At 36.6% G+C, this 16,003-nt stretch overlaps 1 protein-coding gene across 1 annotated transcript; it reads left to right on the forward strand.

Moving 5' to 3' along the window:
- Positions 1–5,083: 5,083 nt before the first annotated feature.
- LOC104678905 (tripartite motif-containing protein 51) lies at positions 5,084–13,319 on the forward strand. The gene is made up of 7 exons (XM_010384313.2): positions 5,084–5,167; positions 7,158–7,572; positions 7,854–7,949; positions 9,752–9,982; positions 10,696–10,718; positions 11,658–11,755; positions 12,820–13,319. Exons 2-7 carry the CDS (start codon positions 7,162–7,164, stop codon positions 13,317–13,319), a joined length of 1,359 nt encoding a protein of 452 aa, XP_010382615.2. The 5' UTR covers positions 5,084–5,167; positions 7,158–7,161.
- Positions 13,320–16,003: the final 2,684 nt, after the last annotated feature.

Raw genomic sequence — 16,003 nt, forward strand, 5'->3', positions numbered from 1 at the left:
AGACTGGATTAAGAAAATGTGGCACATATACACCATGGAATACTATGCAGCCATAAAAAAGGATGAGTTTGCGTCCTTTGTAGGGACATGGATGCAACTGGAAACCATCATTCTTAGCAAACTATCACAAGAAGAGAAAACCAAACACCGCATGTTCTCACTCATAGGTGGGAACTGAACAATGAGATCACTTGGACTCGGGAAGGGGAACATCACACACTGGGGCCTATCATGGGGAGGGGGGAGAGGGGAGGGATTGCATTGGGGAGTTATACATGATATAAATGATGAATTGATGGGTGCTGATGAGTTGATGGGTGCAGCACACCAACATGACACAAATATACATATGTAACAAACCTGCACGTTATGCACATGTACCCTAGAACTTAAAGTATAATAAAAAAATGAAAAAAAAAATAGACATTAACATAGAAGAAAATATTCTGTTAAATCTGCTATGAAAATGTTTTGAGGTTAGAAATGGTGGCTTACAGCTGTAATCCCATTGCGTTTGGAGGTAAAGGCAGGGAGATGTTTTGAGTCTAGGAGTTGGAGACCAGCCTGAGTGGCATAGGAAGGCCATGTCTCTACAAAAAATAAAATAAAAATAAAATAAAATAAAAAAAACCAGAATGGTAGTTCTTGCCAGTAGTTCTTTCTACTCAGGAGGCAGAGATGGAGGATGGCTTGACCCCAGGAAGTTGAGGCTGTTGTCAACTAGGAATCACCAGGCACTATAGCCTGGGTGACATAGCCAGACCATGTCTCTAAGAAAATAAATAAGAAAAGAAAAAAAATCTTTCAAATCTAACATCTATGGTACTGTTTGCAATTGCTGCCTTCATTATTTTCTTAAGGAATGTAATCTATTTGATCTGATTTATTTTATGATAATAAATTTAATACATTCTTACATTTAAAGGCATAACACTTGTAACATAAAAGCTATGGTAGCATAAAGGAAGACATGTTGAATTGTTGTGTTCTTTGATTCTGATTTGTACAGGCTTCTATCATGTTAAAGTGTTCAATAACTGAATGCTTTATTCATGAGGCAAAAAAACCTCAAAATGTAGGCTGAAAATCAGATGGACAAACACAAAAGGAATCCTACATGTTTCTGTGGTTCTAGATAAGGCAATACATTGAAATATTTGAGGATTTATGGAGTTGGTGACATGGGACTGATTCCTGACTCCCTCCCATACAGGAAACAGGATAGAAAAGAGATTGCTTACCATTTATGTGCTCGTATATGAAGTTGGGACAATGGAATACATATTCGACATTTTCTGTTGGGATTATGGAAGGTGTGGGTAGGGAGATAGCAAAGTATGTGGTACAACATAGCCCATGGAGTACATTGTTCCCTTCCTTATTCTAACATATGTATCTTAACAGAAATAAATAAGGGGTTTGAAAGATAAAATGACTGGGGTTTCCAGAAGACTATCTAATAAATGGGGTTTTCAAAGAAGGAAATTTAAAAGGTTTAAAAATAGTCTTGGACATTCAGAGGCCACAAAGCAAAATATAATTCATTATTAAATTAATGCATTTTTGTTAGCATGGATAAAATTGTGCACAGGTTTCTCCATGTGAGCAAATAAAACAAAGTAGCAATTACAATTTCAATGGAATTATAACTGTTGAATTTTGAATAATTTGCTATAATTTAATTTTCACTAAAAAATTAACATTTCCACAATAAAAATAAATTCAGTTTTCTATGCGTATTAAGAAAGCAGAAATAGATCCCCAACTCCTGTATGAAAATGTTATAATGAGTTATATAACACAGATGAGGGAGAGTCTCTTACTGGTTCTCAAAAATAGAATGGTAATTCAATAGAAATCTTAGTTGTAGAGGAAGGTTTCAGATGCTAGAATGGAAACAGACTCTCAGGTCCAAAAAAGAGCCTTTTGTATTGAAACAGAATGCAGTGGGAAATGAGGAAGTGTTCAAAATTGGTTAGAGTGCTCTTTGTCCACATCATATATTGTTCTTGCCCATACATACATTTCTAATGCCCATACCCATCTCTAATCCCGCTTCTGGCTTGGACTTTTAGAACCTACAAAATGTCAACTGTAAAGGGTCTTGCATTCTCATATTTGTTTCATGGTTTGAGATTCATGTAGGAAAATAAGTTGTTTCATTAATAAGGCCACAATTGACAGAAGTAGGTCTAGCATTGAGAGCTCCTGATTTCCAGGGCTCTAGACTTCATCTGCCTAAAGTTGACTGTTGGGATGAGTAAATTATGTGGTGCAAAAAGTTGTTGAAATTAAATTAGAAGCTACCCTTTTCCTTTCTCTCCTTGCCCCAACCCTTTCTGATACACATAGTTATCAGACCTTGTAATGGAATACCAGAACCCCACCAGGGAGCCCCTGATCTCAGCAGAGAATGTCTGCAGGGTTCAGTCCATGAACTAAGGTCCCAAAGGCTTCCCACTCTTTTTTTTTTTTTTTTGTGTGTGATACTTTAAGTTCTAGGGTACATGTGCATAACGTGCAGGTTTGTTACATATGTATACTTATGCCATGTTGGTGTGCTGCACCCATCAACTCGTCAGCACCCATCAATTCATCATTCATATCAGGTATAACTCCCCAATGCAATCCCTCCCTCCTCCCCCCTCCCCATGATAGGCCCCAGTGTGTGATGTTCCCCTTCCCGAGTCCAAGTGATCTCATTGTTCAGTTCCCACCTATGAGTGAGAACATGCGGTGTTTGGTTTTCTCTTCTTGTGATAGTTTGCTAAGAATGATGGTTTCCAGCTGCATCCATGTCCCTACAAAGGACGCAAACTCATCCTTTTTTATGGCTGCATAGTATTCCATGGTGTATATGTGCCACATTTTCTTAATCCAGTCTGTCACATGATGGACATTTGGGTTGATTAAGAAGTCAGGAAACAACAGGTGTTGGAGAGGATGTGGAGAAATAGAAACACTTTTACACTGTTGGTGGGATTGTAAACTAGTTCAACCATTATGGAAAACAGTATGGCAATTCCTCAAGGATCTAGAACTAGATGTACCATATGACCCAGCCATCCCACTACTGGGTATATACCCAAAGGATTATAAATTATTCTACTACAAAGACACATGCACACGTATGTTTATTGCGGCACTATTCACAATAGCAAAGACTTGGAATCAACCCAAATGTCCATCAGTGACAGACTGGATTAAGAAAATGTGGCTTCCCACTCTTGAGTGCAGGGCTGAGCCCCCAGTACCCTCCATGCACCCGGGGCCGATCTCACCTCTGTGTGGACACTTGGATTACCTCAATCTATTGAGATACAGAAAGTATATCCAGGGGCTTCATTCTGTTGGTGGTCTTGCACAGTAAACTTAGGAACAAGGAATCCTATTTTTCTCTTTCTTAAATTTATGACATATAACCTCTTAATGATTTGTTCAATGTGGCAAGTTGGCGAGCTTTAACTACAAGGAGGGAAATGACAGCAGCAATCACTTTGTAGCATACACACACCTCCTTCTTATTCAATGAAATGCTAACCTAGGCCCTGCTGGGAAAGCAATTTTCAGATGTAAATAAATGTTCTAATTCTGGGACTAGGAAGTCTACCCCAGTAAGTTTGACTTTACCAGTGAAAGTCCTCTGAAGGAAGACTTAGACATTCCTTGGACAAGACTAAAGTGTGAAGGATCTCTATTGTTCCAGTTGTTCCCTACTGAAAGCTTTATTCCATGACCATTGGGATTCAAACAGCAGATTGTTTCTTCCTGATTGACTGTACCAGAGACCTTATACTTCCTTCATCAGCCCCTCAATTGAGTAAACTAATGCCATGTACTAAACCCATATATGAATCTCCCTAAGTGTACATATATCTTAAGAGTTCTGCTTCTCTCTTTGAATCTTGACTGATATAAGGCTGATACATATGTTTTCACAGTTCTGTCAGTCTTGACCATAAATCTTGTGAGGCACTGGCAAATAATTCCTCTGTGAGAAGATATTTGGGTGTCCCCTTCTGGAATCTTTTCCTTCTTTTGGAGTTTCATATCACAAAACAAACTTTGGAATAGAAAAAAGCATACATAGCCTTTCCCCATCATCTGGATTCTATATTCGTGAAGTTGCCTTCATCCTAATAGATATTTATAATCCCAAAATCAATACTCATGGTACTTTTCTAGCCATTCTAGGATATTATGCACTATGTAGAGGAAAGCAGTTAAAGGAATAACTCGTGTTTTACCCATGACATTGGAAAATCTTTTGAAAATGTGATAAGATGCTAAATTATTATTTGGGATTATTTGATTAATTAGTGAATACTCTTAGAGTGCTAAAAAACAAAAATCGAAATTTTAGTTCCTTTGGCCTACTCTGAGAACACCATGTAGATAAAGGAGGCTTTATGACTAGGTGATGTGGCTCACCCTGTATTCCCATCATTTTGGGAGGCTGAAGTCAGAGGATAACTTGAAGGCAGGAATTAGAGGCTAGACTGGGCAACATAGCCATATCCTGTCTTTAAGAAAAATAAATAAATAAATAATTAGCTATGTGCAATGGCATAAAACTCTAGTCCTTATTACTTTGAAAGCTAAAGTGGGAGGATTACTTGAGCCCTGGAATTCAAGGCTGTAGTGAGCTAAGATTGTACCACTGCACACCAGAAGGAGAACCTTTCTCTAGAATACATAAACAAATGAATTAATGTGCGCTTAGAGGAAAGCCTGTGCCTTGGAAGAAACTCAAGAAACAGTATTAATCAATCTTAGTTAATTTCTAGCATATGTTTACCCTGATAAGATTGATGATAGGTATGCCTCATTCAAGCAGTGGTTTTTACAATGATAGTGTGATGCTAATTTAATCAGTGATGAAAAGGTGTGTACTAAATATTGCATAAACCTAATCAACTCTGTCTCCACCTTTCTTAATATGCTAAATACTACTAAAGAGGTGGGTGTGGTCTTCAAAGATTCATATAAAAGGATGCAGAAGAGAGAAGCTCATTTTGCTCCAGAGGAGGACAGCACTTAGAGTTACCTGCATTCAGGGGACCTCTGAAAGTCAGGTTTGCAGGGAATGAGCTCCTGATCTTGGGGAGTACTTAAAATAACTTTTTTTTGGAAAAATCACTGTAGGAAACATTCTTAGAGCCCTGGGGTGAGTGCAACTTATTACCAAATAGTAAATTACAATGATAAAAATATCTACCTGTCTTAAACCTACTTAATGATATTTTTTGTGACTCATAATATTACTACTCATTTTATGACATGAGGTGTTAATTGTTGTTATTTTGTATATGCCAGAAGTGTTCAGTACATTTTTGAAAAATTTTAAATGTCTAGTGTTTGCTGCAGTAGATTTGTACGCATCATGAATACACAGAATTCACATTAAAACTTATATGTGTGTGTACTGCATGTACTAATATTGGTACATTGAATTAAGTAAAAAGAGAGAATTATTGAATATTGTAAATGTTGTGCTTTCATAACCTTAAACTTTTAGACATGATTTTAAATTACTAAAGCAATGATGAGATGAAAACTGGTGATACTAAAGGAAACAAGAAGGCTCTCCAAAATAGCCTAGCTTAGAAATCAAAACACAGTTGTTGAGCAGATAAATGTGTAAGGCATAATTTGATACGAGATACTAGTTGTCATTTTAATTGAGGCTTATGTCAGATGAAACTATGAAACATTCCTGGAAATGGCTCAGATGACTTCTGAAAAATATTCTCATTTCTTTTTTTTTTTTTTTTTTTTTGGAGATGGAATCTTACTCTGTCGCCCAGGCTGGAGTGCAATGGCATGATCTTGGCTCTTGGCTCACTGCAATCTCCACCACCTGGACTCAAGTGATTCTACTGTCTCAGCCTCCTGAGTAGTGGGGATTACAGGCGCCCACCACTATACCTGGCTAAATTTTGTATTTTTAGTAGAGACGGGGTTTCAGCATGTTAGTCAGGCTGGTCTCGAACTCTTGACCTCAGATGATCCACCCGCCTCAGCCTCCCAAAGTGCTGGCATTACAGGCGTGAGGCACCGCGCCCAGCCTAAATGTTTGCAATTCTTAAATTTTCACTTTTGGCACTTAAATTCAACACTGCTTAGTAAGAGACAGTAAGGTAAATGCCTTCAAACTGCCAAAGCAAAGATAGCAGTTTGCATGGGTCAGGGATCTCCAGAGAGACAGAACCATAGGATGTATGCAAAACTATAACTATAAATATATATAAATTGTGTGTGTGAAAGCAAATGGCCTTCTCTCTGCCCTTTTTTTTGGTCTGAGCTACCAGCTGATTGGATGATGTCCATCCACATTGAGGGCTGCTGTTCCCCACTCAGATCACCAACTCACATGTCACTCTGGAAACACCTTCACAGACTCACCCAGAAATAATACTTCACCAATTCTCCATATATTAATCCATTCAAGTCAACACCTAAAATTAACAATAATGCCATAGTAACATAATTGTACATATTTCAGTTTAGTAAAAACTGACAATATTTCACTTCATAGTTTGAGTAGCCCAAGGAGGAAGCTAATTTAAGCCACAAGAAAAATAACCCAGTATCTTTCATTATTTATTTTCTCTCCTAGCGAACATAGACTAGGTTTAGTTGTTGCCTTTTTGTTTATCTGGTTGGTTGGTTGGTTTTGGGGTTGCTTTGGTTTCAAAGAGCCGGGTTTCTGGGTCCCTCCTGAAAATATGGCATAGAGCCCTCTGACCATCTTCTCGTGTTTTCTTACCTAGTGTAGGTTTTCTACTCCTCTCCCATAGTCATTCAGTAGTGACTTGAAAGAGGAATAGGGACAAACATGATTTATTCTAGACCACTTAAGACTAAAACCCAAGTTTCATATCAATCCCAGGGAATAGGTTATTGAATAGATTTGCATGTTATAGGCAGGAACTAGGAATAGAAGAGGTTGTGAGTCATCTAGTCAGTGGTGTCTGCAATAAAGCCTTAAGATTCTCCTTGTGTATGAATTTTTCATTTTTGTTGCAGAGGAAATAGTTTGTTCCCCTTTAATGTGCACTGTTGAGAAGAAAATATAGCTATCACATATCACCACATGTTGACAGATTTTCACCAACCCAGAGCCCCAAAATGACATGCTGCTCTTTCTTCCTCAGAAACATGAATTCTGGAATCTTGCAAGTCTTCCAGAGGGAACTCACCTGCCCCATCTGCATGAACTACTTCATAGACCCAATCACCATAGACTGTGGGCACAGTTTTTGCAGGCCCTGTTTCTACCTCAATTGGCAAGACATCACGGTTCTTGTTCAGTGCTCTAAATGCAAGAAGACAACACGGCAGAGAAACCTCAGAACTAACATTCGCTTGAAGAAGATGGCTTCCATTGCCAGGAAAGCCAGTCTCAGGCAATTCCTTAGCTCTGAGGAGCAGATATGTGGGACTCACAGAGAGATAAAGAAGATGTTCTGTGAAGTGGACAAGAGCCTGCTCTGTTTGCTGTGCTCCAGCTCTCAGGAGCACCGAGACCACAAACACTGTCCCATTGAGTGGGCTGCTGAGGAACACCGGGTAAGTGATGCCTCTGAAGATCTATTTCTATAAAGGACACAGGAAATTCTTGTAAGTCTATTTCCTTGGAGACTGGATGATGCCATCTCTGTGTCCCTTTAAGCATGTCTGCTATGAGCTTCCTTGGCTTCACACTTCTCAGATTTGACAAACATTTGGAGAAACAAAGCAAACTATTTTCTATGGGCCAATTTGTCTCTCATTTGGGGTCCTTCGTATATCAGAGAGTGAATGATACTTTAGTGTCTTCACTTGTGCTTCAATTCATGGCTCTTTTGCAGGAGAAGCTCCTGAAGAAAATGCAGTCTTTATGGGAAAAAGCTTGTGAAAATCACAGAAACCTGAACATGGAAACCACCAGAACCAGATGCTGGCAGGTTAGTACCATATTACTCTACCTTCTTCAGTAACTTATGTTGAACAAATGGGTGATTCTTAAAATAGGAACTTGATCTCAATCCGTAATATTTCTGGAATTCGATAAAAAAGGAAAAAAACACTTGAGAAAAAAATACCCTAATTTTTTATATAAGATAGTGTGACTCTTTGGTAGGATTTCTAACCAGACGACAGATGTTACCCAAGCATGCTCATCTGTCTCCATACAAACCTCTAGCAATACAGGAACAAATGCAGGAAACTGGGCCATTTCACAGCATTCTCAATTGGTTGCCTGGATAACTTCTGGGCACAAGCGTTATTTGGCAGTGATGGAAATTTCAAGTGAACCTTCTAAGGCTGAGTCAGCATGAATTTGAATCCTGGTGGGCAAATATATTTGAAATGTGAGTTAAATATCAGGCAGAAGGAACAAGAGTGCAAATTAAGAGGAAGCATGAAATTAAGTATCAGAACTAATTAATATTGAATAAGTCATAACACGTAATGGAAAAAGGGGTGAGAAATGTACACTCGTGTCTTGAAGACACAAATATGCGAGAAATACGGGAACTAGTATTTAATATAAGGAGAACTTTAAGGACTTGAGAAGAATTCTAGAAATGATTTTCTCTTTGTGGACATTTATCTTGAGGGTATGGTATCTAATATTAATTCATTAATTCATTCTAATATAAATTCATTGAAAAATATTTTATGAATACCTAGGATATGTCAAATATCAACTTAGAAAGTTAAGTAGTAAAGAAGAAAGAAAACACACAAATCTTGCAACTGAAATTAAAGAAGCAAATGGTCACCATGCAGATATGTAAAGTACATGATGTGTTGGAGTGTAGTACTGTCTTTGGAGAATAATCAAGGAGGAAAGTAGAAAAGGAGCACAGAGGTTAGGGACTGGGGATGAGGGTTTGGGTTTTAATTAGTGTGGTCAGCAAAAAGGCTCATGGAAAAATTCACAATGAAACAAAATATCAATCAAGAGGAAATACATATATCCTCCTGTTTGCCTTCCCCTTCCTCATAAATATAGGAATATATACGTGTATCTGGGTGTGGGTGTATATATTTATACGTGGATATATGTGAGGAATATATATACACACACAGATACACATAGATATTCCTCATATATCCATATATACCTATATATGAGAAATATATAGAGAGTGCATATATAAAAAATACGTATATATATGAAAATAATTCTAGATATAGGAAACAGCATGTGCAGTAATATTTCATTTGCATTTATTTGGGTGGTTGAGGAACCACAAAGAAATCCATGTTGCAGATTAGGGTGAGTTTGGAAGAGAATAAATGAAACCTTATTAGACTATGTGATGCTGGGTGAAATGCATTGAATTGACAATGCTAGTCTGTGGTCATTTCATAAGTTTTCTCATATAATGGGTTTACATAAATTGCTCCAATTCTCCAAAATAGAAATAATGGTTTCCTATCTAGCCAATATTGCTCGATAGTTTAATTCTTAAGCAAGAACTGTGTTTTCTTTCTATAAATGTGTGTTGGAAGAGAGAAATCCATTTTTATACAACTATCTTAGAAAACATTTTATCATTAATCAAGTAAATGTAACCAGGCAGAAACACCTATGTTGATATTAATGCAGAAAAAAGGAGAGGAATAAAACGTTGTGGAATCTGAGAATTGACAAGACTGAGGGTTAAAATATTGGATGTTCAGAATGCTAAGAGGAATCAGTGAAATTCAAGAGAAGATGGATACAACATTTCTATTTTGACTATTGTCATTGCAGGATTATGTGAGTTTAAGGATAGAAGCAATCCGAGCTGAATATCAGAAGATGCCTGCATTTCTCCATGAAGAAGAGCAACATCACTTGGAGAGGCTGCAAAAGGAGGGAGAGGACATTTTTCAGCAACTCAATGAAAGCAAAGCCAGAATGGAACATTCGAGGGAGCTTTTCAGAGGAATGTATGAGGATCTGAAGCAAATGTGCCATAAAGCAGATGTGGAGCTACTCCAGGTACGGACTGACCATGGGGTATCAGGATGTAGAACCTTCACATGCATGGGTGTTTTCCCTCTCTCCTGAAATCCATCCCCCACTTTACTTCCATGATTTGTTTCTAAAAACACGTTTCTATAACTAATGCTACTCAGTTGGGAGGTTATAGCCTCTCCTATGGATTCTACCAACCAAAGGTCCCTCCTACTTTATCCACCAGCAACAAAACTTTGTGGAATGACCAAGGTAACAGCCCCAAGAAACATTTCCCATCAAAAGTCAATGATATATTTAGGATTTTTGAAAGTGGATAAAATGAGAAGTGATTCATTTGCACTTAGGTTAATTTGGAGACATGGCATGATGGAGAAGTTGGGGAATCTAGGATCACATTAATATTATTTTGGGATCCACTCATTTTGGTAACAGGGCTTAGGGAAGATGACTGAGTAGCTTCTTTATGGTTACAGCAGAGCACAGACTCTATGGGCCTCCTCTTCCTTCACTTGGAAAGAGAATGTGTTCAAGACTGAGACTTTATCAGGACATTAATTCATGGCATATGACAGACTGGGATTTTCATGAGAAAAGAAACAAAAAATGCTTTCCAGGAGGGAAAATTGTAGGAAAATAATATCTCAGAAACTGCCTCCAAATCTCACAGTGAACTTAGTGGAAATTGCATCATGTGGAAAGCACTAAGCCTTTCTTTTTTTTTTTTTTTCTTACAGGCTTTTGGAGACATATTACACAGGTGAGTGCATACCAGGATTTTAGCAGATGCTCTTTCAGTTTCCACAAATATCAATCAGGAACTTTGACACTGAAGGCATAATTGATTCAGATATTGATATTACTTTGTGCTGGTTCTACTTTCTCCATCCCACACCCTATGTTGTCTTCTCTTTTGTTGCTACACTCAGTGACTTTATTAGGCAGTTCAATGAAAGTTCTGCAAAACCAAAAAACAAACAAACAAAAAATAAATAAAAAAAAAAGAAAGAAAAAAATGAAAGAAAAATTAAAAAGTGAACATCTCTATTCCTAATTTCCTTTTTATTGCTCAAAAACCTGCATGTTTGAAAGAGAAAATGTTACATTTCCTACATGGCTACAAAGTCAACCGGGGAAGCCAGAGAGAAAAAGGGCAAGTATTTTTGCAGTGAAAAGTGCTGATGATTTCTAGTTTATATTTAAATAGATAATTCTGAAAAATAGATGAAACAAACTATTTGGAATGTTTGAACTGTGTAGGCCTCCAGAGAAACTCAGATATAAAAGGCAGATCTCCCTGCCTGGAGCATATTTCAACACCTTGGCCTTGAGAAGGAAGCAACAGATGCAGCAGTCTTAAAAATAACCCCACCTTTCCAGATGGTGATATCAGGAAATTCTGGTGAAGTCTGGAACCCAGAATTTTATATTTGAATATTTTCTTGGTCTTAAGATTAATGATCCTTACTAATTTGGAGACATAAGAAGATCCAAATGAATTCTCACTCAGACTGACTTTTCTAACATGCTTGAAAATCAGGAACTGTGAATAAGAATGAATCTGAAACAGAAAATCATAATTTTGGAATTAGCAAATTATGGGTTAAAGGGATTCTCACGAAATGTCTTTTAAATAAAAGTAGTGATTTTTATGTACTTTTTAGTTGTAGATGTGGTAACTGCATCTTTCTCCTTGCAGGTATGAGTCCCTGCTGCTGCAAGTGCAGGAGCCTTTGAATCCAGAGCTCAGTGCAGGGCCCATCACTGGACTTCTGGACAGGCTCAATGGATTCAGAGGTGAGTGCCAGCCCATTGGCAGAATTCCCACAGTGTATTACTTCTTGTTGAAATCATGGCGGTAATATTTTATCCTTCATGAAATCTTTATTTCATTTCAGAAGGAAGTGAGCGATATGACTATGCAACCCTATTATATCTGTGTTTCTATTAATAGTTCAATTTATAACATGAAGAGTAAAACATAGTGAAAAACAAGTATGTTCTGGGCTCACATGGATAGAGCTATATTTTGGGTAAATGGAATGACGTAAGAAGTAAAAAACTGAATAAATGGAACAATGCTCAGAAGGAAGCTTAATAATCCAAAGTTGCGTAAAAATTTTACATTTCTTTACTGTATTTCACTTGAATTTTTAAAAAACAGTTTTCTGAGGAATAGAGTTCACAGCAGTTTCTATTTTCTTACAATAAATGTGTATTATTGATATAATGTAAAAATTTGAGTTAATATGTAAAAAGAAAGAAGAAATTATTTTGTAAATAGGAAGTAAAACTAGAAATGATAATTTCAGTTCAGTTACACCGTGAAGACTTACCTGTAAAGTCTAAAATTCAGTTTCAATCTAGAGCTAGCAGGGAAGTCCACAGAGTGACTGGTGAAATATTTTGCAAAAATCTGCCTTCAGTTACCACTTATAATTTGAACAAATGGACTTTTATCCAGTTATCTAGAGCAGTGCTTGAATAAGCTAAAATCTTCCCATTCTTGTCGAAAGTATATCACTAGTATTTAAGAACAAGAAATATTTTAATAATGACCTTGATAGCTAAAGGGCATTCGGGGCATATAACATTTCACTTTTACATTGGAAATTGGATTAAAACAGGCTGGTTTTATATTCAACTCTCAATTTTTGAGTTTTCAATACATTTTCAATGTCTGCTTGTAGGATGTTGATTTTCCTATAGAGAATATTAATCATCCTTATACTTGATTAAATGTTGTAAACAAAATTCTCCTGTCCTTGTAACTTCAAATTTCTTGGTAAAACAAATTTTCCTTCAAGAATTCTAATTTCTATTATTTACATGTATCTATACTTTTTTTGTTATTTTTGCAGTTGATTTTACTCTGCATCCTGAAGGACGCAATAGTCATATCTTCCTGTATGGAGATTTGAGAAGCATGAATGTTGGATGTGACCCTCAAGATGATCCCCATTTCACTGCAAAATCTGAATGTTTTCTTGTATGGGGGGCTCAGACTTTCACATCCGGCAAATATTATTGGGAGGTTCATGTGGGGGACTCTTGGAATTGGGCTTTTGGTGTCTGTAACAATTATTGGAAAGAGAAGAGACAGAATGATAAGATAGATGGAGGGGAGGGACTCTTTCTTTTTGGATGCGTTAAGGAGGATGCTCACTGCAGTCTCTTTACCACCTCCCCATTTGTGGTGCAATATGTTCCAAGACCTACCAGTCGAGTAGGATTTTTCCTGGATTGTGAAGGTAGAACCATGACCTTTGTTGATGTTGATCAAAATGCCCTGATATACACCATCCCTAATTGCTCCTTCTCACCTCCTCTCACGCCTATCTTTTGCTGTAGTCACTTCTGACCAGAGATAAGTCAGAAGTGTGTCTATATGCTGTGGGAACCCATTTATCACAGAAAGCCTTCTTTTTCGCACCTCATCAAACAGGACAAATAAGTTATATTTAATGTCTTTAGTTGTGTTCTAATGTCATCAAATCTCATTGATAGTGCTTCTATTAAATATGGTGAAAACATTAAAACTATGTGTATTGGTTCTTTGTTTAATCGTTTTTGGAAAATCATTACCCATGATGTGTGGAATAGAATATATTCTCTGGTATTTCATTATTTCTGAATGTCACAAAGTGAAATAATAGATGACAGAGTTGTCTAAACGAAGTTAAAATCAAGGGAACAAAGTAGAGATCTTGGGCTTCATGAAAAAACTTGGAGTCAAAAGACTCAATGGTAACCTGGCAATATTTTCTGTCTCTTCATCTAACAGTATTATACTTATCCATGTGTTTTATTGATGAACCTATACTTTGAGGTCATCTTATTTGATCTTCTATGCTGTGCTTATCTTTCTAAATCTCATCTTATATACAAATGCTCATGCATTATTAGAGTGTTTTCCTACAGTGAAATTTACAAGGTGATCAGGACAATACTGGATCAATTAAATAATCAAATGGACATAACTGAATACTGACTCCTACCTCAAACAATACACAATTCATTTACACATGGATTCACATTCTGAAGGTGAAGGGAACACAATAAAATATTCTCACAGAGAAAGATTTCCTAACCAAGACAAAAATGTAACAATTAAGAAGGAAAATTTAGTTAGTTTATATCAAAAGTGATGACTTCTGTGTTTCAAACTATACCATCCAAGAATTAAAATATAAACGAATTGTGGAGAAAAATATTTAACCCAACATATGTGCAATAAAATAGAATATATGTGATTAATGAATGTAATCAATAAATGAAAATGAACCCAATATAAAATTGGGGAAATATTTGAGCAGGCACTTCATAAAATTGGAGGCATAAATAACAGGACAAATATGAAAAACAGATTACTTGTGTTAGTCCTCAGAATAATAAAAGTTAATCCATAAGTTGAATTACAGACCTCCATAAAAATTAACAAAATTTAAAGACACATGGTATTGTGTGTTGTGAAAGACAAAGAATCAGTGAAAGTTATTCATGACTGGAGGGATGTAAACTGAAATACTTTTTGGCAAACTGACTATGAGCATTCCTTATGGGCTAGATATTTTAACTCTAAAATAGATTCCACAGGTTGCCGATGTGTATTTCAAGATAAACACAGTGTTGATCTTTGCATCAATTTTTATAGTAGCTCCAAATTGGAGACAAAATAAATACTAATCAACAGTAGAATTGCTAAATAAATTGTGATCTCTTCATAAAAAAGAATTCTGTTAAACAAAGATAAGATGAAAATGCAACAAAATAATGAATCTCAAAGAGAAGTTTAAGAAGAAGAATTGAAACACACAAATGTTATATTATAGATAAATATATTTGGATGAATTGTGAACTCCATTAATTGATACTGGAAGTTAGAATATTGAATAATATTTTGGAAGGTAATCATTAGGAAACTTAAAAATTAACCAGGATAAGATTCAGGAATCACTTCAATCAAAGAGAGAAACTGTAAGTATTTTTCATGCAGAAGAAAATTATATATAATATATATTTTAAATATTTTAATGTGTAAAATAAGAAGCTTGAAATAAATGAATTTGATGTTATGCCTAATTTTTCAAATGCATATATATATATATACACACACACACATAGTTTAATTTATGGTAAGTGAACATCAACAGTCAGACATAAACCTTTTTTTTTTATTATACTTTAAGTTCTGGGGACATGTGCAGAACGTTCAGGTTTGTTACATAGGTATATCTGTGCCATGGTGGTTTGCTGCACCCATCAACCCATCATCTACATTAGGTGTTTATCCCGGATATATCCCTCCCCTGGCCCCTTATCCCTCAACAGGCCCTGGTGTGTTATGTTCCCCTCGCTGTGTACATGTGTTCTCAGTGTTCAACTCCCACTCATGAGTGAGAACATGCAGTGTTTCGTTTTCTTTTCTTATGTTAGCTTCCTGAGAATAATGGTTTCCAGCTTCATCCTTGTCCCTGCAAAGGACATGAACTCATCCTTTTTTATGGGTGCATAGTATTCCACGGTGTATATGTGCCACATACATTTGTTTTACAGTCTGTGAAGAGATTCAGAGAAGATCACATTTTAAGACCTGTATTTACCTCCCCATCTCTCCCATGTGACAAAACCTAAAACTACAAAGGGAAAGATAAGGAATGCCATTGCCCTTTGGACATTGGTAAAACTAATTGAACTTTGGAAAGGGGAAAAAAGAGGAAAAAAGGGAAAAAAAGAGGAAAACCATATGTGGATGATTTAGACCTACACCTGAAGGTTGGAGAGGATCATTAAGAGGGTTCCAACCATGAAGACCCAGAAAAAGTGTCGACCTGTCACTGAGCTTCATCAGAATGACAGAGAATGCTTCTCTATCTCTTCGCCACCCCCAACTAGGCAAAACTTGTTGAGTAACAGGTCAAAGCAGTGTCTTTTGGGGGAATGAGCAGAATTTGGAGGGAAACTTAAGGGTGAGGATACGGCAGATACTGAGAAAGCTGCTAAACTAGTCCAATCCGGAACACAAAGTATTGCTAGATGAGCAGG

Source organism: Rhinopithecus roxellana, chromosome 15 (assembly GCF_007565055.1).
Source record: "Rhinopithecus roxellana isolate Shanxi Qingling chromosome 15, ASM756505v1, whole genome shotgun sequence".
NCBI lineage: Eukaryota > Metazoa > Chordata > Mammalia > Primates > Cercopithecidae > Rhinopithecus > Rhinopithecus roxellana.

Excerpts from the sequence above, each read along its gene's own strand:
- LOC104678905 (XM_010384313.2), top strand. The coding sequence starts at position 7,162 with ATGAATTCTGGAATCTTGCAAGTCTTCCAGAGGGAACTCACCTGCCCC. Across the intron at positions 9,983-10,695 it reads CAGATGTGGAGCTACTCCAG|GCTTTTGGAGACATATTACA; the intron begins GTACGGACTGAC and ends TTTTTCTTACAG. Across the intron at positions 10,719-11,657 it reads TTTGGAGACATATTACACAG|GTATGAGTCCCTGCTGCTGC; the intron begins GTGAGTGCATAC and ends TTCTCCTTGCAG.